Here is a 24,643-nt window from a genome sequence, read left to right on the forward strand (position 1 = left end):
AGATTAGGATTTCACATAAAATCCGAATAATGAATGAGGTCAAGTAGAAGATTAAATTACAGGAATATTGTAAGCAGCTATAAAATTTGTCAATTGATGATTAGGAATCCTTTGAACTTGATATAAAAAATTAGTCCATCATATGAGCCAAAATTCACCTTCTTCATATTACAAAAGACAACAAAAGTATAAAGGGCGCAGGAAACTCGCTAGCTGTACATATGATGCTTTAATAATTTTGAAACCAAGAACCATTTACTCTCAGCATGGACAGCATTATGATGATAAAGGCTTACGGTAGGCAGGTTACATGCACCAGCCGCGCACACGAGAGAGCGACTGGGTGTATATGAATTATATAAGGATTACGCGCGCATTTTCTCGGTGTGCCCACGGGATGCTGTTTCGTAAAAGAACGCTAGTGGTACCACTAACACTATACGTGCACATGTTTACGTGTGATTTTTGTTTTTGATCGTTATTATATAAAATAATGAGGTCTGACTATAGTTTCGGAATACTAAATTACGGAATTGAATAGGATTAAATACGTGGTTTTTTGTATATTATTGTTAATTAATGACTAATGAATATATTTGTTTGATTACAGGACACACTAGCACGATTGTTGAAGTTTATTTTCTTAAATTTCTATTTATGTTTATGAGTACATTTATTGACATCTAGTAGTATACTTTAACAGGGCTTTTATAATGCAAATCGTGAAAAAACAAGGATCAATTTCTAAAAAATTGCCGTAATTTACGTTTTTCCATGTCAACTTTCCTTAGTAACTAAATCAGTTTGTTCCCTTGGGATAATTGGACCAATAATTTTATTGAAGGATTTTGATGTTAACAACATCATTTTTGACGCAGTGATTCTATTTTTCGATGGATAATCAGTTAAAAACATACACTTTTATAACAGTATTTTCCTTAAGGGGAAAAGTTCTGCTTTAATTTGAAAAGCATCGTAATTATAGCTTTCGAAGCCTCTAATTAAAACAAGCGCGCACGAACTACCACGAATGTAAAGAAAGGCATTCAAGGATGCATTTTTCTAAAAATTCAAACGCTGCTTCGATTAAGACATAATAATTATACATGAGATATTGCACGTGCCTTTTGAATTTTACATTATTTTTAAAAATAAGAAAAATTAATTTAAAAACAAAAAAGAACCAAGTCTACCATCACCTACTAATCTCAGTGCAAATCGTATATTCTACACATACCGTTTACTAAACTAGAGATGATACTACGTGAAGGGAAATACTTAAGAAAAGAATGAAAAAAAAAAACACACGCGTCTCCTTACGAGCGCAAAAATAAGAGCGAGAAAGGGAGAGAATCTGTTGGCTCTCAGCAGCGTGGGAGTGAGAGAGAGAAACGAAAATGACGACTGGTTATACGTACACACAAAAGCCCGCTTGCAGAGAGACGAGAGTTTATCTCCAACTCTGGGCTCTCCGTCTGTGTGTGGCGTGTCATGTCTGTCTCCGTGTGCCTATATATGTATACATATATAAATATATTTGTGACGGCGCGCTCGTAGGTGTATGTGCAGTGTATATTCCCTCACTGACGTGCACACACGGGCGAGACCGAGGCTACGTGTGCGTGCACGTCGAAAAGCACGTACGCCAGCGTGGAATTTCCGGAGGAGACTATATAGAAGAGAAGGGGGTGAGAGAGCGAGGGGCAGAACTTTGTCCTCTCTCTCTGGGTGTGGGAGTGAGGGCGAGTGTGGGTACACGTCTGTGGAGCTCCTAACGAGATCTCCTTCCACTCCCACGTACAGCTATATATACACGACTCTGGTGAGCGGGGTCGGGTCGAGAGCTGACGCCACCTCTGCGCTGCCGCAAGAAACTCGGCACGTGGAGTTTTTGCTCCGTACCCTGGCTCTCCTATACTTATATATCATATATATAAATATATAGTTTAACTGGCGCTGGATCTTTATGATGTGTTCTTGTACGTGTGTGCGAGCGACGTGTATTTCCATCGAGACAGCTTTTGTATTTTCTTTCGTTGTGTATTATCTCGTTGGTTTGTTTCTACATTTTTTTTTCTTTTTCATTAAAATTATTGATTAGAAAGTACTTATTTTTCGAAAAATCAAGTTCATAAAGTTTCACGTGATTGAATCCACTTGTGGATCTTTGATTTACGGACGAGCGTCAAAGTTTTTATGTAAAAACCAAGTACTTATGTTGTTAAAAGTGGTCAATAAACATCAATATAGCAATGATAAATACTAAAGTTACAATTCTTTAGCTCTTAAGATCCATGATGAGTACAACCACCAACTGAAACGACAGGATTGCTCACCTAATTAGTTACGTTTTCCATAAACTGCTAACTAAAATTTCGACGTTCAAGAGTCGGAATTGAGATGTGCAGTCAAATAAAATCGATTACCCTGGTACATCACAGAGCGTAAAACATGGAAGCACCAATAAATTATAAAAAGAGCGAATTTCTACCAATACGAAAACGCGTCAACACTTAAGGTGTATAACTACACCATGCACATTACAAGAGCAGCAAATTCACCTAGCTTTTTCTCCCCCTGTACTGTATATATCTTCTCCAGTAAACCCTGCAACAATGGCATTAACCTGCCCGCAGTGATGATATACAAAGCCAGACGGTGCAAATATACCACATTACATTGCGTGCTGTCGCAGCGGGAGCAAGTATGTATACATGTATGTATATATTACATACGCGTACAACAGAGACCGAAGCTTGGAATGCGCTTATAAAATGTGCACACGTATACAAGTACATATATTTATAAGACGTGCGATACACTGTGTGCAAAGACCAGCCGGCTATTGTAATTGTTGCATTTTCGTCGAGCATACTATATGTACGTACAAAAAGTACTCTTCGACCATTATTTCATACTCCTCATTTATTCGCCCACGCAACCATGTTGCACCCCATATCTCTCCTCCCTCGCTCACCCATGATTCCTCGTATTTATATACCTTCTCTGTATCATTATGCATCATTATGCATGTAGATCCCAGCGTTTTAAAATCTAGACATTACTATCACGTGGCATGCTCGACCTGTGAGTTGGTGTTGAACGCTGCATGGTTACGATTGTGTTGGATTTTTTGTTCCGATCAAACGCACTGTCATTGCCTTCCGGCTTCTCCGCGCTTTATGAGTGTATGGTAGAGAAACACGTGGTCGCGCGTTATGTGACACTACTTGGTGGCGAGTCTTGATACTTCATTGCCCTGGTGATTTCGGAACGAGTTGGACGGTCGGTCTGAGAACTTTGGAGCATCGGTGAAAATCTTACAGTTGTTCGAGAGGTCTGGTCTTATGAAGACATCTGTTGTCCCAAGTACTTGATGGTTATGGATAGTCACTTTGAGTTCAATAGAGTTTTGAAGAAATAAACTTTGTGATCTTTGTGGTACCCGGAAATGACCAGTTTTCGCAGCATAACTTCTATCGTAAATTATTCCAGTGTTACTTTCTCGTGGATGGTGTGCACTCAAGTATATAATATCTATTATTTCTGGTATTTTGCAGCCAATCTGTACAAAAATTTGGGTGTACAAAATTAAATGAGACCTCACCATATATATAATTATCAAATCAGTATTATATATTATGCTGTCATGCTAGTCTTACTAGTTGTATCCTTATAATTGAGGAAAAAAAAACAATGTCTAAGTGTCACTGTCAATCATGTTGCATTAGCTTCAAACAAACATATATGCATTGTTTGCAAGAGCAATAAACCACATTTAGAAATCTCTTGAGTAATTAAACAAAAAGAATACGAGCGAATTCCATGACACTTTTCTGATCTCCGTCTAACCAGCAGCAATTATTAAATTTGACGAATAAAGAAACGAATTCAACGTGTTTCATTTGCACTAAAAATGTTTGGTACTTTGCACTGACTTTTGAGCAAAATTTTTTATCTTATTTTTCAATTTATATACAAGCTATCATGTTGGGAGTTAGGTTCAAAATACTGCACGGATCATGGAGTTTCGATAACCTGATATACATAAACCCAAAGATTTATGAAATCAATGTACAAAAAAAAAAAGTACTCCGAATCCAACGCCATCATTCATGCATAAAGTGCGAGCACAATTAACGGATTTCAATACATGTTGGGAGACAAGCCGAAATCACGAGGTCATATCTGTTTGTCACGCGGTCGTTGCACATGGCACGCACGCATACAACGATATATACTCGGTCAACGCACGTGGATAAACGCTGTATCTACAGGCATATGTGAACCTAAGGTTATAGACACGTCGGTACGAACGAACGAGCTGCACATTGTGGCGAACTAAACGCCGCCGATGTCGTGGTCGTATGTTTACTATCTGTCTTCGTGTGTACCCCACTACGTCGCTCATCGCCGTGTCCCCGTTTCCTTCTGACCGTATAATAGACCTCTCTCTCCCTAACGTGTATTTCTTACCCTCTTGAGCGTATTGCACGTGCATAGGTGTGTGTATACATATAGTTACCGGCGATCCCAGCTGAAGCAGCTCTATCTCTCGCTCGTCCGTTCGCGTTCGACCGCGAAGCAAATTCTTAAAGCTGATGCATGCGACACGCGAGGGGGTTCTGTTTCTCATTGATGTATATGTATAAAGACTGTACGTATCATTCACGTATCTCGCAAGAGCATTAAAGGGGTAAGAATTTTTTACTTATATTGTTTCAAAGTCTCGAGATTTTCATTTTCTTGTTTCAAAAACATAATCTTTGACTTTGCAGCATAACGATGAGACCTTGTATGATAACAAAAAACCACACCCCCTGTACCCCATTAGGGCTGCGCCCCATAAATTCCCATTTGACCAATGTATAGAATGAGTATGCAGACATGTATCGAGTTTTTGATTGGTCATTTGATCTCTTACATTTCATAGTAATTCAAAAAAATCTCAAATGCGCTAAACAACTACTGGATTTATTTACAAAGTTGGTAATATTCCAAGAAAACCCCTACATTCAGAACCTCATTTGAAAGAAAAAGTTATGTACGAGCATTAACATCGCAAGTTTGAATTTGGACTTAAGAAATGTGATATTACATTGAAAATAAAGGCATCGAGATACTTGTTTTTGGTGACATTGCAAGTTCTCATCGTCATCCTGCGGCGCCAAAGATATACCCTGTTTAGGTACTAACTCCAAAAACACTACCGCTTGCGTATAGTTTTACTTACTTTTGCGAAAAATCTTTTAAACTACCAACGAACCAATCATTGTAGTAGTTCATTCCTAACAGCCAACAGTACAGTTTGTTCAACTGCGAATCGACAACAGCAATCGGTAACGTGAGTGCGTACTTTAGTATTTTGAAATATAACCCGGTGACCTTGAAAAAAATAATACGAGAACCACACCTGCTGTTGACATGCTTTGGATGTTAAAGGGATTGGGGATCGAAGGACCGAGATAGATCAAGTAGAAGGATACGAAAGCGTCTGATCCGACACGCCTGTTACTACTACTTAGTAAAAGAGGCAGCCAAGAGAGACGTAGATAAATCACACTGATATGTCGGTACGGTAAAAAAAAAAAAAAAAGAGAACGAGAGATAATACACGTATGCATGTACAAGTTGCGAGGAAGCACGTGTTGCTGAGAGAGCCGGCATAACACATACACCAGGGAATCCAAGTTATGCGCGGCACGTGATTTTCGCGGGGCGGAAGAAGAGAATACAAAGGCGTCCCGCTCTCCTTTTTGCAGAGACTATATACGTACGGGAAGGGTGGTTCTTCCGTTTTTTTTTCTCCTGCTCTTCTACACGTGGAAAACTCCCTTCCCATTTTTTGTTGCTTGAACTTGGTACTTCACATGAGCGCGTACACTCTAGAGATTTTTGGAATCACGTGTACGACCCATCAAGAAGGGTAAATTCGCAAATACATTGATGATCGAACAAGAGCTGTGACCCTGTAACATATTATTTATGTAACAGAATAGCATTTTTGGAATAAAAAATTTTCTATTCTACTTGAAAAACGATATATATAAAGACTGGTTTTTTCTCCAACTAATTAATTATAAATTTTTTACTCTGTTTTGTAAAGTAATATACATTAAAACTCACAATAATTATATGGATGATATCTTCGACAACCACTAAATTCTGAGATACAGTTCCAAAAGTGAAATACTTGGCTCGCAGTGTGAGTGTAGGTAGAAGAAAATAGAAGCATAGAGAGGGAGCAGGGATATCCACGCATTGACAGACACTCATGTGCGTGCGGTATAAACACGAGAACGTGTGACGCGCGAAAGTTGGAATTTACGAGCAGCGTGGTTATAAGTAGGTGCCTGTATAGCTATAAATAGGTCTGTTGGGTACAGTTTGCCGGAGGGAAAAGATGAATGGAGTTGAAGCGAGAGAGAGAGAGAGAGAGAAACAAATAAAAGGGACTCTACGGACTGAGGGGCTCACGAGTTCTTCCGGAGACTTTGTGTTAGCAGGTTTCTTTTTTTTTTCATCGGTGTGTGTAACACATTCTTCCACTTGAGAGAAATAAGCTCCTAGCCACGTGGTGTTTCCAAGCGACAAGTGGTTTTACATTGAGCCAACCAACTAGTGTGAGTCTAATTCGTAGAGCGAAAGTAAAAAGCAATCGTGATAATCGAGTCATTGGCTTTGGAGTCTATGTTTATAAACTATTTTTGTTTTTGCTTTGGGAACAGAATAAGGGCCTCTCATGGCTGACATTGGCGATTCCTATGATACTTGCATCTTGCTAGCCTTTGCTGTTGCGTATACTCTTCGGGTAGGATCTGCTGATCTTTATCCAATATGTTTATTTACTATCAGTGGCTTTTGATAAGATCGTAGAAAAAAGTTGAATTTTATGTCACAAGTATATACGTATATAGTTCCATAGAAGTCGCAAGAATAAGTAGAAAAAAAATGAAAGACCATCACTTAGTGATTATTGACTCCTGATGGCGTATAGGGAGACAAAAGGTTTTCTTTTCCTATGATATCTCTGAATATTAATAACCAATCATGATAATTTTTGATGGAATATACAGCTTAGAGAGTGTAAGTTATGGAAAAAATTGTCAGATGTTTCAAAAAATAGGTAGGGGTGAGAACTATCTTTGAAGAGAGCAGAATTGTCAAAATTATTGTTTAAGTATTGATATCAACCTTGGATATCATTAATAGCAATGATTTATTCTTTCATAGGTTGCAGACTTAATAGAGGAAATAAAAAAGGGTGTTCGTGACAATACGCAAAGTTACGAATTTTCTTGTCCCTATATTATAAGGGTCTGTATTGCATATTCCAATATAAAAGTCAGTTCTTTCCGTAGTTTCATCAACAAACTATGCTTAGATAGTATAAATGTGGGTTTATAGTAGCCTTCTCAATAATTATCAAAAAACCATTATTAAGATTGATTTTTAAAAAGGTGTAGTGCCATACATAGATAAAAATTTATCGAAATGTAGAATATTCCTTACGTACTTGAAACTAGAAAGAAAAAACAAATACTGAACGAGCTAAAGATATGCATAGAAAAAAAGTCACCAAGTGATTTGTTAATTCTAGCACCTAAACAAATGAAAAAAATAAAAAATAAGTCTACATATACACAAAAATATTCCGCATGTTCAAACACAGATTTGCACAATCGCCACGAGTCATCGTTTACCCCCAAGCACGAAAGATCAACAATGTCTTCCTATAGACTATAGTCTCATATATGCACACTTGCATATTATACAACTGAAATCGCACGTGATGCTTGCGTTTGAAGACTCATCTTCTAAACTGCAATTTTTTCCGTCTCACTTTTACCTCTGTCTTATTTCATCCGTTCCGCATTCTACCTCCAACTCAAGAGCTTTTCGTCCAAGTATTTGTCTTGGACGCTACTCCAAGAACATAAGTACCTACATATTATAAATACCTGCTGGAGAAGCAAAGAGAGAAAACAAGCGAAAGAAAGAGTGACGGACAAGTGGAGGGGGTGGGCAAAGACGCTAAGCTCCGACACAAGTGCAAGTGCCTGGATAAACTCACTTGTGCAATACAACACCGTCACCTGTTGTCGAGTGTTCATTATGTACACATTACACAAATGGGCCACTACAGCTGCTTCATTCAGCAAGTCTTTCGGTCTCTACCTCCTCCTCCTCTTCCTCTTTATTCTTCATAGTCGTGTGCACGTGTGTATACTTCACGTTTGCAGTTCGCGATACGAGGCAAGTCTGAAAAACACACGTACACAGAGCCCAGCTGAGAGTTTGGTGAGGAGATGGTGAGCTTATTCCCGCCTTCCTCTCCACCTCCTCAGACCCTAGAGATTAGAATTTGCCTGCACGAGCGCGCGTCCCCCTACATGTTCTGTCCCGAGATCTTGGAAACCGTATATACCTATGTAGGCTATTACACTACGTAAACGTGTGCATGTACCTGTACCTACAAACTCTTTTTAAAATGCCACGAGCGTGCGCGCTCGATTTCCACGTGCTCTGCTCTCCCTCTTACTTCATCTTCGGTACAGCACCCACGCGGTGATGTTTATGACCTATTTTGGGGGTTTCTGTATACTCCGACCTCCACGTGGACATTGCTCTTTGATACTGCCACGTGGGTTGAGATAACGACCACGAGGCTTGTAGTGGTCGATTAATGCCTCTTTTAGGAAGGAGCTGGTGGAAAAGTTACTATATTGTGCACAAAAAGATTTCCATTTTGTACTACACATTCTATTTACGATCTGGTGGAGGAACAAAAGATTGATGCTTGATTACGTTAATTGATTGACTGAAGAATTATGTGGATCGAAGTATCACCGAATACGTTTACTCATGCATGTTGGGATTTATCATGAAAAATTTTTTCATCCTAATTAGGACTTTGAGGATGTTGGTTCAGAACTGGTTACGACAACAAAGAACATTATAAAAGATATGAAAATACGAATGAAATCGAATGTATACATCGATGTTAAGTTTAACCCAAATAAAAGTAAGAGTCCTATCAAGTATTAAATAGGATATATTTAATATTTTTTTGGACAAAACAAATCGAAAGTAAAAAAATTTTTGAAAAATTTATAAAAAGTACCATCACGTGGATGACCTATATAGAGCTTCTACAAACATTGTTAGCCTCATACTGTACGGTAATCACATAATGTACACTTATGGTCTGTACATGCTTTATTTCTCCTATCCACAGACAACTTTCGCAATATGTATACCCATACATAGCTTGACATACTTGTATCATCCACACACGATATCGATCTATCGCCTTTACATACGATTATCGGAAATGTGTAAGAAACGGAGACGCACATCGAGCAAAGTAACACATCACTATTAAGACAGCTAGCAGTTGACGCTCGACTGACCAGTCGGCCGACCGGCCGGCAATCTAGTGCCTACCGCTTTGTACACATACAGTCACACTTGCTGAACGGATGAATCTTTTATAAGCTATGCGGTTTTGCGTGCAAAGTTGTGCTAGTGCTATGATTTTCTTATGGTGTAGCAAGATTCTAGGTAAAGGTGATAGATAGGTATGTGTATTGATATGTGTAGAGCTCGAAGATGTGTGTTCACCTATCATTTAATAGATAAATAAAACGCTCGACGTGATCACAATCTTTGATCCTACCTATTAGGACTTGTAGGACTTGAAGGACATGTAGGACTTGAAAGTTTTATGTACTTTCATTGGAATTGTGATGCCAATTTTCGAATGAACTGATTTTGGACAAACACATACACCTTAAAAATAGGAGTAGATATAACATGATCTCTGTGATTGAAACATGATATTATTACCAAAATCATCAAGAGTCAAAACGGTAATTTGAACTCGACAAGATTGTCCCCACCTACACTTAAGTTCGGACAGTCAGGAGACACGGTAGAGGCAAAGCGGGGACTATCGATCAGCAGGAACAATGACATTCAACAAGCCGGTCTCGAAAGCATGACGTACCGTGCCCTGAAATTACGCAAATTACGATCTCTACCGGCATATTATCGCGCAACACACGCGTATCCATCCAGACGGAGTTACGTTTTAATTAGTCACGTGCGAGAGCCGGGGTGCCATGCTTGTACCCACATGCTCGTGGATGTAAATACAAACAACGTGGGCGCACATGTACATATATACACGGGACGATTCATTCATGCCTCGAGTAATCAGCTAAGCGTGCAGCTGTAACATGAGAGCACGCGCTTGTAGATACCTCACTCCTGTAGGTACAAGCTTTCGACACGTCATCCGGAAGGAAAAAAAAAAACTTGTCCTGTCTGGAAACACCTCAGCTCGAATGGGACGTCTTAAATGTGTAGCTATTGTCGACTGGTGGAAGGAATACACCACTAATTACCCAAGTAGCGTGGGGCTATTGATCGCCAGCGAGATTTTCACGGTCAGTGCGACAGTGCGTCATTCAGTTGGGGGCGAGGAGACAAGGACGACCAGTCGATAATCGGAAGCCACTTCACGTCATGTCGCATAGAAAGGCAAAAGACAGTTGAGGGGAAAGAGACAAGGGGTCGCGGGTAACACACAAACATTACGTGACTATGCCAGCACGTAAGCTCTGCAGTTACGGACTTCAAAAGCCATTTATGACGACGATGATGGCACAAGTGTATGTATTACGTGCTATGCCAACGACTCCCCTATATCCAGGCAGCACACGTTGCATAACTAAACGATTTGCATCAGCTGTTGCTTCTTGGGTGTTGGTGTTCGCGGTGGTATAATGTAGCGTTGGCCACTTTTACGTGCGTCGATGCACATGCACGTATGAGCGATAATGCAAGCCGGTAACGTCAGCAGGTATGGATGTGTGCCCAAGTATTACGGTGCGAAAGAGCGCGTACGTGGGTGGTATAGAGCGAGAGAAAGAGGGCGTCAAGAGAGAGAGAGAGAGAGAGAGAGAGAGAGATGGAAAAGGAGGGAGACGTATGGATGAGCAGTCGAGTGCAGTGCTGGTGATAGAGTGCGGTCGGTGGTTTAGCCGGGCCGCGCGCCGCCGGTCGTATGCGAAATCACGTGCTGATATCGCTCCCCCTCTTCGGCCCTACTAACCCTCCTTCTTCCCTACTTTCTGCTCGCCTTTGTATTCTTGTTGTCTCTTGGCCTCTTATTTCCCTCCCCCCCTCCCCCCTTTGCTCGAAGCTCTGCCTCTCTTGGTGTGTATCGCGAGACTAAATCACTATGATGTGTTTGTCGGCTGCCTGTTGAATACGGAAGATGCTCGCGTTTTTCTCTGTGTACTTTTTTCCCTCCGACTTAGCTTCTACAGACGAGAGGTGGTATAATTTTTTTTTTTTTTTTTTTTTCTTTTACTCTGATTTGTTTGCACGGAATAATATGTAGATCTTTGGAATAAGCGTGTACCAAAGTCTCTGCTCGATTATCTTTTTCTTTGTATGTGTATACAAACGGAGAAAACTGTAATCTACTTGTAACTGGTCTGTTGTGATTTATACAGAGTTTCGTTTAAACGATTGTATACTCAGTTTTAACTCATCTTTGTCAAACATATTTGGTACTATGTGCTCGAAACCGAGTCAGCATACGGAGGGTCAAACATTCGCAACACTCGCCTTAAAGTGAGTAAGTATTATTTCAGTTCTATGCTTTAGGTATGTGCCAATTAAGCTCCAAATTTTTGGCTCAGACGTTCAGAGAACTGTTAAGCTTAAACGAAATTGGTTCACACGTATGTTGGTTGTATCTGTTCAGATTCATGATTATTATTAGCTAGTAGATATTAAGTTCAGAAACAATTTTATAATTAATTTATCATAATCTGTACATGTAGATTTAGCCCATGTTCTAATTAATATACAAGAATCATTAAATGATTTAGGCCGAATCTATGCTTGATTGATTACCTAGTGCTTCGGTTGATAATATCTATCACTACGTCCATAACATCACAGATGATCCATCTAACTAATTCGTCTAGGACTTAGTATTTCCAGAGCTATATACAAAACGTATGTATGTAAAGTTTTTTTGTCTGAAGTCTACATTTATGTAACTTTAACACTTCACTCAACGACTTCTTCGTAATACTTATCTCAAGTACATTTTTCTCGCTTTTACTTAAACTTAACTTTTACTTCACCGATTGACTGGGTGACGCGCTATCAGGTTTTAAGTTGCTAGTACTTCAGTATTATCATTCTGTAAAATATCTGAGACCTATAAAGTTGATCCACTAATAAACAAGGAGGTTGTCAATGGCCAGCGTCCAGATAAACATTAACTTTACCATTATCGATCTACTATTCATCAACCTATCTATCTGATAAATATAATAAGCTGATCGCTAAGAAGTTCACAAAGGATGTAATGTCTAGTTTTTGTACAATACACCCTTAACATCAAAGCATCCAAGTATCAGAAAACAAATCCTTACTTGTTATACATCGGTAGCCATGGCATCGAAGTATACACAGTTCTGATACAGCATTCACATGATAAGGAAGTTAGAGTGTACATTTGTGAAGTGAATGGAATAGAGTATGACTAAAACAGTACTAAACGGTGCAGTTAAGTCGAGCTTCGGGTTAAGGTCAGGGTGGAAAAGTTGTCGTTCCTACTGCTGCTGTGATGTCGAGGAGTGTGCACTCACGTGCTGTACTCCGAGGAAAATGAGCCTCAGTCGTTTCAACACACGTAAATGTGGTATAGGCTCCTGTACAGTAAAGGTACGGGCCGAACTTTTTCTAGACAGTTTAGTTGCAGTATGATGTAATTCCACATGTTTAATATCATTTTTCAATTTCCATCGCCAATTCCATTTACTATGGAACGATACTATCTTCTATTAGCTCGAATCTGGAAAGCATAGCTGTAATGTAAGTACAATGTTGTTTGTAGGGAGTGAAACAGAGAAAGCAAGAAAAACAGACGAGGTGCGAATTCGGAGCCCCCGTAATAGGAGAAAAAGAGAGCAGATCGAATGTCAGTCGAAGCCAACGTGTTCATTACACATGAACGTGTACATCTCTCTTTACTCCTCCCGTTTGTGGCCTCCAAGCGCCTCAGTTATGAATAAAATACACGTGCTCTACCTCTCTCGTACAACGAGGTATCCATGCGATTAACCAATGGTACCTGCATTTCCTAGGGCTGCCCTTTTACACTCGCACAACACTCATCAAGTGCAAAAAAAAAAAAAAAACTGTATACACAACGCATGGGTAGCTAACTCGGCAAAAGAGGCCGAAAAAACACTGTTATTAGCTACATGTACCCATGTATGGACTGGGTATAGGTATAATATATCCCTGTGCACGTATACGCCACGCAGCGCAGAAATAAAAAGCCGGTCTAACCACAATGAAGATCGGTTAAGCGGGCAGGCACGCGCCAGCAGGTGCTTAGGCATTGTAATCTCCGTCCTCTTTCATTATCTTTCGGAGCAAAAGAGACATCGGGGGGTAATAGGAGGGGTGGGGGATAAAGTACTGCACGGCACGCTGTACCGAGAACGTTTAATTTACACGGCCAAGCAAGCGAGCTGTATGCAGCGATCAGCTGTGCTCTGCGGGCTGTCTTTGGAGCCAATTGCTTCACGTGTACGATACACGGGTGTATTTATACACTATACGGTATGCAGTAACAGATGTGACTATATGTGCTGTGTCGTACCTTCTAGAGAGAGCTGTAAGCACATGTTCGAATGATTATGCAGCTAGTTAAGTCGCGTGGAGTGCTGAAGGCGCGGAAATCACGACTGAGCCGGCGTCTTGTGAATTGTTGTTTGCATGTTAATGAGTCCGAGGGCAGTTCAAGGAATTCTGGTTTTTTGATGGTCCAGTATCTATATGTTATTTTTTTCCCTTCTTTTGTTTAGTAGAACTTCTGAAAAATTTCTATGGCTACGATTCAGGTTTGATTCTTGGTTGTTTTCTTGTAAATCCAATTTTTCGTAACGTATACCGATTATTCAGGTGCATTGAAAGTCAACATACAACTATGTTTACAGTCAAAAAGTCTTCAAAGTGTGTCCAAAAGAGTTTAAAATATGTAATTACAACCAAAGATCCGCAACGACTGAACAATGTAACAGTTTTGACCCTTACAATTATCAGCATAAGCTTTTCAATGTTACGTACCAGGTCATAATCCAACAGCTTTACAACGCACCAAGTACAGCCATTATCGAAATTTAAGATTAATTCTTCATTCCCTCAATATCATAAGGCAACAAATATCAGCTCTAAAGTTTCAATTTTCCACCAGCACCACAACAGTTAATATACTTAGTTACACGTAAGAAAACTGGATTGGTTCTCATAATATTTTTCCCCGTAGAACAAAGCACCGCAGAGTTCCCGGTAAACGCAAAACAATTCCATCGACCTCATGACACTCTCGCACGCGTAAAAAAAATCTGCATCAGCTGTGACAGGGATTCTTTATTGAATCCAAGGAGCACACTTTCCTTGCAGCAGGTTTTTTTTACTCTCTCGAAAAAAATAAAAATAAAAACTACACCAGTCAGTCGGTTACTCAGTCATGATACGCGTAACACCAGTAGTAGAAGCCGTTTGAGCAGCTAAAGAAACATAAAAAAGGTTGGCGTACCTATCTTGCCGTCCCGTCGACGTACCCCACACCAAAGAGGCACACACCCTGATTGTAGATGTGGCCCCTAAATAGCTCCATCTACTCCAAATATACTTCACATTTCATTATGCGTCAGAAGGTTTGCTACTACACAAGTATTTTCCACGTGCATAATCTAGAAGTAGAGATTGTCACGTGACTCGAATTCTGGAAACGATTGACTTTGCTTTCCTCGATTCGTTCCCTTCTTTCCGGTGCACGTATAGGCTTGCAGGCTAAGCAACGCGGATGTATCCTTTATCTTCCCACCCGATAAGCTATAAACAAATTTCCAGATACCCCCACGCACGTGCGTCTCCATTTTTAACTCCAAAGCGCTCTCTCCTTTTCTTCCTTTTCCTCAACGCCATGGGTATTTACTCTAGCAAGTTTCTCCAGCTCTCCCCCTTTTTGCTGACTCCTCGCTATATCCACGGAACTACCGTACAGCTCCAGAGTCGCGGCGATGGTACAGAGAGTACGGCAGCAGCGTAACGGTTTCGCGAGCCGCGCGGAGGTGAGCCCGAGCATTATTTACCGTTAGCACTGCAGCCCAGGACTACTCTTTTACCAGGGCACACGGTGCATCCACGGTACGTGGTATTATGCAGATACCCTACTTTTACATAGATACGCGAAGGAGAAACGAGCGACGGCTTGGTTGCATTGCCTACAACTTCTGCTAGGCTTGAGACTATTTAGCTACTTGCTCTTGTTACGTTGTGAGGATGTGGTGCTGTAACCTGGTGCGAGTTTCAGCTGAGTACAAGTCCAGAAGGACTTTCTTGCAATGTGGATCTCTTAAGAAGCTGATTGGGTGACTAGGTGTGGAGATTGATTTTCTGATGGATAAAGCGCTGCCTTGGCAGATGTGTTTGATCTATCGACGATAAAGAAGCCATTTCGATCGATCAAATAGAGCAATGCTTTTTCACTAGACATATAAAGAGAGAAACCATGGTTTGCCAGAAGAAGCGTAGGGAAGGATGTCAGACGCTTCATTATCTCAACTATTTCAAGTTATCTAAGGACTTCATAATTGTTCGAAGCCATGGTATATTCACGCAACGCATTGAAAATCATCAAATGACTTCTACGCGAAGAACTTCACAATTACCCTCAAGTAATGATATTGGAGTTTTTGAGATAACTCAAGGTCGGTAAAGGTCCTCAAAAGTCTCTAAATGGTTTTGAATCTTCCACAAAGACTCAGCTTCCTGATTCATTACATTTTTATCCACTGCGTTTCCACTAGCTCACTATACTATTAGAATACGTTTACTATTAATCGTATTATTTCTCGAAGACCAAGGGAAAAAATATTGAAACCAATGGAAATTCAAGTGGTGTCTAATGGGGATGAGAATGAAAACAATTTGATAGTAGTTTCATCTTTATCTCACAGTCTGGAGATCCATGGCCGGTACCGTTGTTAGATCAATGGTCAATTGAATCAGAGTTCTTTGCCACCCTTACGATTAGTTTCGGGATACTCTAACGTCCAACAAGAGACTGGTATTGGAACTGTGTTAAATTGATGGGAGTTGAACAATTACAAAATGGGTACGTGTATGGAAGTAAATTGGAATTGTTTATCAACAATAGTAACGTCACGCGATGCAATTACTAACTACTAAGGAATTGTGATTTCTGGAGCAAAATAAGACCATTCTACTGTCGAAATCAAAACAACCTGCACGCGTCTAAGTCACTTCTCATTCATGTCTACGGTCGATTCATCTCAGCCTTGACAAACGGCACGCACACGCATCCAAAAAAAGAACGCCCATTATGCCGACTATGTATAAATCACACGGACGTCATTAGTCAAAGCAGGACGCGGCGGCGGTGAAGAATACAGTAGAAAAAGTAAAACAAAAAGAACATCGCAAGAGCAGGGGGGTAATTTTCTCGTGCGGATCGAGCCTGTATACCTATAGAGGCGGTGATTCGCGAGCGCCAAGCTTTTTAATCGAGCGAACGCGCGCGTGGAGACATTACACGCAATCTTTCCCTTTCTCTTTTTCTGTCTCTCCTATTCTTTCGTTCGGGCGAATCGTAAACAAAACACGACACGCGTGTTGCGTAAGCTACCTATACCGTTCTCAGACGCCACGTGCTTTTTCCTCTTGAGCGACCTTGAGTCATTCGCTTCGGATTTTTTCCAATGCAGGTACGTGCGTTTACGGTTGTTTTTCTCTTTTTCCTCTTATTGGTCTTATAGTTTAAAAAATTCTCCAACATAACTGTTTTGAAAAAAAAAATACAATTTCCATCATCTAAAAGTTTTAAAAATCGAATTAAGTAGTTCTGTAAAGTGACTGCAGTCTTACATAATCTAAAAGTCGTTAGCTAATCTTATCTTTTATAACTAACATCAACTCCAGCATTTATTCGACAAAAGTTTGGGTGTTGAGCCAGATGATTTACATGGTTTAAGCATGGTAATATCTCAGCATTCAAACCCTAGAATCACGTGACTTGATTCTGAAGTTGAATGATCGAGGGTTTTCACGGAATTCCTCCTTTATGTCTGGCTAGACTCACCTGGCTTTGAAAGTATAATCTTAGAAGCATACAAAACAAGTGAGTGGGCAATTATGATGATGATAAAAATAGAATGTAGAGGAAGATGCGAAAATGTAAGCAAGTGTTAGTGGAATACTACTAAAAAACGGGGAACATGAAAACCAACAGAAGGTGAATCAAACTGATGTGATTAAAAGCAATATCATTGTTGTGATTAGTTTTGATATCTCAGCCAAGAAAGCTCCTCCTTTTGCAAGCCATGCACTTTAGTACATCCCAAGTATCAATCTGTGACTAAATGAAGCACATCGTAAAAAAAAGAGATAAACATGATACACAATCATAATTAACACATGCACTTTTGAATGGGCCACACAAAGCTTTTGTACATACATCACAGACATTATGCGCCACGTGTGTCGCATATCAATAACCACATGCTCGATCTTCTTCGCCACAAGTTACAGATAGGTATTCGCTCCGTGCAACACTTTGAAACAGCACCACCAACGGAAAAAAATGTTCATACTTACTCATTAAAACACATGTACTTCTTATAAAAAATTTTTTTTTCAGCATAAAGCAGTGAAAAAAATACTATTGGCTCGAAACTTGTTAATAACACTACTTAGTTATAAGAGATTCGTTAATGCCTCAAAACAAAAATGTATGACAGATCATGGCCCATAAGAGGCTGTGTTATTCTTGTGAGTTAGTACCGCCGTTTTTATTCATGCAGGTGGCGCTGTTTCAGATTTCTGCACGGAGCGAGTAGTTACTTTGTGTTCGATGTTAGAGCGAATAATAGAGCAAGTGGAGGCAAAAGAATTTAAGTTATCTGTAGGTATATATAAGTATGACACGTGACGCATGCACACTGTGTAATTATTCACGAAATACGAATCATGTATGTATATATACGAGGGCAAAGTCGCGGGATGGGTCAATGGCACGCGCCAACGAGCGAGTTTATCGCGTCTACGCGTGCGTGATGGCATATATACGTACCTATACCTGCCATAACAGAGTGTTGGTAAGTGCATTACTGTCGAACGTCGAACTATTCACGAGAGGGAAGAGGGGCTCGTGGCTACACCTATTATGTGCTTCTGTGTAATGGTCGATTAGTCGAGCCTGCCACTACGTGTTATATACGCGGTGTGGCAGGCAGCTCCACTTGCACCTAATTCTGTACGTATATGTATACAGATTGCCGCCAGCTATTAGTCAAGTTCGCCCTCGTGCGGCGATGCCTTTTTCAAGAACACTTGTACTACTACGTGTGTCGTGGATAACACGTGGCTTTTAAAGAGCTGCGAGACTGCACCCGAGGTGTACGTGTATGTACGTATATGTAGATATGACTCGCGAATCAACAGTTGGCCGAGCTTTGACGTCTAAACTCCGGCGACGTGCTAATGACGCGAATTTAATGTTTGCACTCGTGCGTTCAAGCACATAAGCCACTGTGTACATGCGCTCGCACGCCTCTAAGAATTTTGATTCGACCGAGGGGGGTATCGTGGAATCTGTGAGGGAGTGTGCATATATTGTACAATTGGAGCTGTATCTGTGAACTCTCGCACTGTAAGGCCAAGTGTGTAAATTTATATACTTATTATTTGTACCATAATAGTAATGTTCATTATAGAAATGATAATTATGATGATAATATGCACTTAAGGATATTTGAATCGATGCAACATTAACTGCTGAACCAAGTCCATCGAGTTAGGTGTAAATCAGAACAGAAAAGATTGAATTGAGAGCCTACATGAATCAAATTACAAATTTATTACAAAATTTTCAATCTTATTACCAATTTCATACTTCTGTAAATGTGCTACACAAATGTATCATGTATTAAATTCAAGCTAAACATTTTGAAATGAAAAATCTTTCAGTTTGTCAAAATTGCTTCAACATTTAATAAATCATTCATTTTGCTGTTACTGAGACACTTATAGTTGTGTGTGATAAATTTTATAAATACATAAATATCAACTACATGCTTAATATACAAGGGGCAAACGTTGGAGATGAATAGAATCGGTGTGGTGGGAGTTAATGGAGTTTTAATGGAACTCTGACTACATACTATCTTGTTTACTACGTATGCTTTATTTTGGGAAAAGAATAATCGTTATCTGCACTTCAATGAGTACAAATACCGCTTTGTATGTTCTTGTCCAAAGCGTTTGGTATTTGGCGAATTTACTAACGTGTCAGTCATAGATCATAAATGACGATCGATTTTTTACAATTGAAAGATTGTCTTTTTCTTTTTCAGTCTTTTATATCTTTTTTGTTGCTCCTACCCTTTGTTTATCGAGAAATGTAGAATTTTTTATTACTGAGATTCTATAAGCATAAAATTTAGTCATTCTACTATATTATTTCCTTATAAAAACTCCTCATTCTTTTCTCAATTTTGCAAGCATGTGTTTCATGCTCGCAATCTTGCAAGTACAGTTTCATATTTAAAAAAATATTTTTTTTAAATTACTTTTCTTGAATCGATTCATTAAAAATGTGCTTTTTGGGTTGTATGACATTTAAGAAAAAGTATTTTTCTTTAGAACAACTGTACACCAATTTTGCTATGTTTTCATCCCCAAGTGTAGAAGAAACCCTTTAGGTTATTTATTGCGTCCTTTCTGGGACTACGCTGCCACTGAATTCGTAATCGATCTATCGACGTGCAGACGTCAAAAAATAGAAAATTCTTCAAAATCAGAGATAAATTGAAATTCAAATGAATACACTTTTAAAAAAACGTACAAAGTTTTATTGTGCGAGTAACCTGTCACGGAAGTTAGTATTAAATTACCTGGAAAAAAAAAGTTTTGACATGACGTTACAAAAATAGTTGGTGATAAATCATTGACCAATTTTATCATTACGATAAAAATCTCATTTGGTTGTGTATTTACCAAAATAGATGACACAATACAATTTTAATTACACCAAGTGTTAGGTTAGCCAAGCCAAGGTTAGCTTACGCAATCATTGATAACGTTCGATGGAACAACGTATCTTTATTTTTTGATCTTGTAAAGGAGCAACCCAGAATTTCCCTAGTATAAATTTCGTGCCCCCGACAGAAGTCTCTCTCCAAAATTGGCAAAAAATTAAAAAGAAAAATAAAAAAAAAATCCAGAAAAACACCTCGTTTGGCTCGAAACGAGGCAAGGAAAAATTTTTCGAAGAGTCAGCTTTGTTGGCCTGGCACGGTTGCGGCTCCGCTATCTGTCCGCTCCCACTGCGCGAGGATAAAGATAGAAGTTCCCGATGACCTAGCGCGCCTCGACTCGCTCGCTGCTTCAAAAGTGCGCATGCGCCTGCTGTTCCACGCGTTGCACCGATTTGGGAGAGATCACGAGATGTATACTCGAGCGACCGGCTTCGTCGTCGCGATCCATATGCACGTAAATACGTTTAATGTATACACCTATCCATTAGTATACATATAGCGATCACTCGCGTGTGTATTTTTGTGCGAATTCGTACGTTTATTGTATGCAAGTGAGCGCTCTAGAAAAGCGAGTTTTTCGTGACACCGCAAATGCATCCGACCACGCGGTCGCGTAAATTTACCAAGTCGACATTTTTTTCCCTCCACTCGCGCTCTGATCGATCGATGTGCATTGGTATTATTGTGCGCTGCGATTAATTGATTGCTCGATCCTGCGCGAGTTCGAACGGCTCGCGAGTTTGAAAATTTTTGGATCTACTCCTCTTGTCATCCGTGGGTCACTGATAAAATACGACTTTGGAAACGATACCGATAGTTGTACGATAACTTTAACTCATTTGGTGAACGCTAACGATTTTACAATCGCTTGTGAAGTACTCTTTTTACTTGAAAAAAAAAAAATAATAATAATAAGTAAATAAATAAATACAAAAAATAAAAAATTTAGAAAAAAATTTTGACTCAGTAAACTGTTCCTTTTTAGGGGAAAAATCAGTAATTTTAGGATTAGGAACTACCGGCGTCACGGAAATTTATAATTTAAAGAGTCACGCCAAACCAGAGACCAAAATAACCGGAACTCAATAAACGTAACTCAAAAATTATAGAACATTGGCGCTTACGCACACCGATGTATCATACATACATATTATATTATACGTATGTATAAAAAAAGCTACAGGCCCCGTCTTAAAAAACGTCCCCTTGGCGCGGCGCAGCAGCAGCTAGCTTGTTGTCGTCGTGGTAACCATGGCTACGCAGTTCCCCCGATGATTGGTCGTAACCCCCACCGCTGTACCCTATACAAGCGACCCCCCCACCCCACTCCGGTTACTCCGCAACGATGCCAGAGCTCGCGGCGCGCCCCTGTAGCCCGTTTCCCTGTCTCCTCTCACTCTGTTCCCCTCTTTTCCCTCTCGCCCCATTTGCCCCTCGCCCACGAGCATGTATTTGCCTCTGCAGCTATATACATATGTATTGTATATACATATTCTTGTGCACGGCATTTCATCCCCACCCAGTCGAACTTGAGGTGGGAAACTCGGGTCAGGTTGGCTACCTTCCACTACACTAACCCCGTCTCTGTCCAACACACACTCACACACAAACCTTGGAGTACCGCAGCTTTGCGCTCGCTGCTGTTATTCTCCTCCCGTTCCATTCGTTGTCCTTCTTTCTCGCTCGATAAATACACACATGCACACGCACACACAAACACACACACACACGATTTCTTTTTCTCATTTTCTCTCTCGGTTGGCCCCTTCCACGCTCACTGCACCGCCAGAGCTTCAATTTTTAACATCGAACCAGCAGCACTGCCACACAGCTCTGTATACGACAAAAACTGCGCAGTTTCTCGCCTAACCAGATACGTTTCGTTAAAAAATCGACTTGTGCATTTTCGATAGCCTCGACAGCTTTTGGTCGTGCAACAATTCGCACGTAACACAGTAAGCTCTCGGTATATCCTACACGCAAAGAGGTTTGGCGAGCGTAAAAAACCTTAAAGCTTTTATATAACCACATCAAGCTCTTCTTCTCTCTTTTCCATTGCTTACAGACAAGATCGTAACACACACACACACACACACACACACACACACACACACACACACACACACGATGTTGCCGTCGTGACATTCGTGACGCAAAAAGCTCCTCTCATCAGCCGTGCCCGCACACACAACCACCATTCAGCTTATACATACACACACACACACACAACCTGCGTCGGCAACATGTAGAAATTCTTTCCATCTCGCTCTCAGCCGTGCGCTCGTTTGCGAGTCTCTTCGATATAGTAGCCCTCCCCGCCCCTCCAAGGAAACGCGGGATCGTTTCAAATTCAAACTACCGAGCACGAGGTTACCACGCGTCAAGTGTGACGTTCCGTTCTCCCTGCAATGCACACACGTTTGCCGGCACCGCGTACGATTCTCAAAACACTCGCACGTTCGAAGATCAAATGGACTGGATTGGGGGTAATTTTTCCACGAATTAGAGTTTCAAGGGGTTGTTGGGTTATCGGGTTATTGGGGTTTACATGATTTAAACGGAGTAGCATTCAAGCTAGTGTTTTTATGATGATTTTGACGATCCAGTAAGCCTCGTCCCAAGAGTAAACAATTACTCACCTCACCAAGGTCGTACCACATCATTGCTCCACTGGCAGGAACGACAGCATCTTGGAGTTGCGGCGTCGGTCCATACGGGGGTGTTTGTCCGTTGTCACACTCGGATTTGGCAAAAATTTCCTCTTCTAACGAATGGGGGAATTAACGACGACATTGTCAATCGAAACGATCGAGTTGAGCTTTTCTCCTTCAACGAACCAACCGAATCTTCCTACGAGTTCTGAAGTAAAACTACTCAAAACTGTCGAGCACTGAGGTCACTGATACGACACCGAGCGGGGAACGATTATTTCGACAGTACCTGTCTTTGGATTATTAAACAAATGTCTTGCTTAGGCGAGCTGCACACGTGCACGCGCCTCACGACTGGTATTTATCTAAAAACGGCTCAGTGATGTACCGGCGTGTGGGTAACCGGCGTCCGTACATGCATGTGCACAAACGTGTAGGTGTACTGTATGCAATGGTGGTGGTGGTGGTGGGTGCGTGCGCGGTAAACAAAATACCACGCGTTATCTCTCTTCAGGCGCCCGGTTTTTTTGTCCGTTTCCGCGCGCACACACGTGTGTCTACACGTAATTTGTAACTTGGGGTGGAAAAAATCGAGCTTTTTTTTTCTCTTTCTGGATGGTCCAAGTCTGGAACAATTAGCCAAGAAGAGAGCAGAGGACTGGGCGGTTATTTCGAGCTTTTGCGATACAGCGATAACTGCGGCTGACGATGCAGGCCGAACGGAGCGAAGTTGTACTCTCGGTTGTACTGAGGAGCTGCGCGGGACTCTGACAACATGTGTGTGTGTGTGTGTGTGAGCGTGTGTGTGTGTACGTCGCAACCAACGGGCGAGCTGGCGAGAACGCAGTGCGGCCCTACACGTGTGTGTGCACATTCGAGCTTCGAGCTCGTACATACGCACCACCACCACACGGAATCGCGCTTCGCTACCTATATATGTATCCGGCGTCACGAAGAAGAGGAGGAAGGGATGATATCAGCTCTGCAGGCTCGGTTCGGCTTGGTCGGTCTCTGTGGAGCCTCACCTGCGCCTGCGTTCCTCCATGTATTCGCCTGGCCGGCTCGTTTTAGCGCTTGCTCGCCTGAATTTCGTACACCAAGATAGTGTGTGTGTGTGTGTGTGACGACAGTTCGCTCTCTCCTTTGCTCACTCGTTTAGTGCCAAGCCAGCAGCCGATAGATGTGTGTGTGTGTGTATGTGTGTATGCTCGACTCGTCGAGCTTTTCGCACTGGCTTCGCTGTGTGTGGTTGCATGGATGCGTGTTCTTTTTGCATTATTTGCTTTAACATTAAAGCAAACTGGAGATTTTTCGTTTTAGGTGGAACAAAAGTTTTAGATGCTTCTAATAATCTATTTTTGAGCGACAGATACGAGCTTTTTTACTTACTTTTTTCTGATAAGAGCTTCTATTATTTCTCGATTTAATATCTTTCACTTATCAAATAATGCAATATTTTAATACGAAATACTACAAGTTGATAGATACTATTACCGATTTCAAATTAAAGTGATAGATATCTTTTCGAGACCTCTAATTTCACTATTGAGTAAATCGTAGAAAATGGTACTTTTTGAGACTTCACAATAAGCTTCCAAGACTCGAGGTAATAGTTGCCAAAAAATCTGATTTTGTGATTTCAAGCTTCTCTTAATTTATTTGTTTTATGATATTTTTACTGGTAAAGAAAATTATCCTTCGTTTGTAAGACACTAGGATTTGCAACTACAGATGTTAAGTCTTACGAAATTTTGGGACCATTTGATTTCTAGCAACAACTACTTGGAACAGCAACGAAAGTACGTGGTGTGAAAATTTTTTTTATGCATT

The 24,643-nt window shown here is 40.6% G+C and overlaps 1 protein-coding gene across 1 annotated transcript in view; it reads right to left on the minus strand.

Moving 5' to 3' along the window:
* Positions 1–23,006, minus strand: part of tara (SERTA domain-containing protein 2 taranis) — a 94,594-nt gene extending 71,588 nt beyond the window's left edge. Inside the window, exon 1 of the mRNA XM_014354693.2 lies at positions 22,802–23,006. Coding sequence (XP_014210179.2) covers positions 22,802–22,825 — 24 coding nt within the window. The 5' untranslated portion in view covers positions 22,826–23,006. The remainder of the gene's footprint in view (positions 1–22,801) is intronic.
* Positions 23,007–24,643: the final 1,637 nt, after the last annotated feature.

This window comes from Copidosoma floridanum, unplaced genomic scaffold (genome assembly GCF_036245765.1).
Source record: "Copidosoma floridanum isolate Cflo_tuat_1 unplaced genomic scaffold, Cflo_Japanese_pri ptg000001l, whole genome shotgun sequence".
Classification (NCBI taxonomy): Eukaryota; Metazoa; Arthropoda; class Insecta; order Hymenoptera; family Encyrtidae; genus Copidosoma; species Copidosoma floridanum.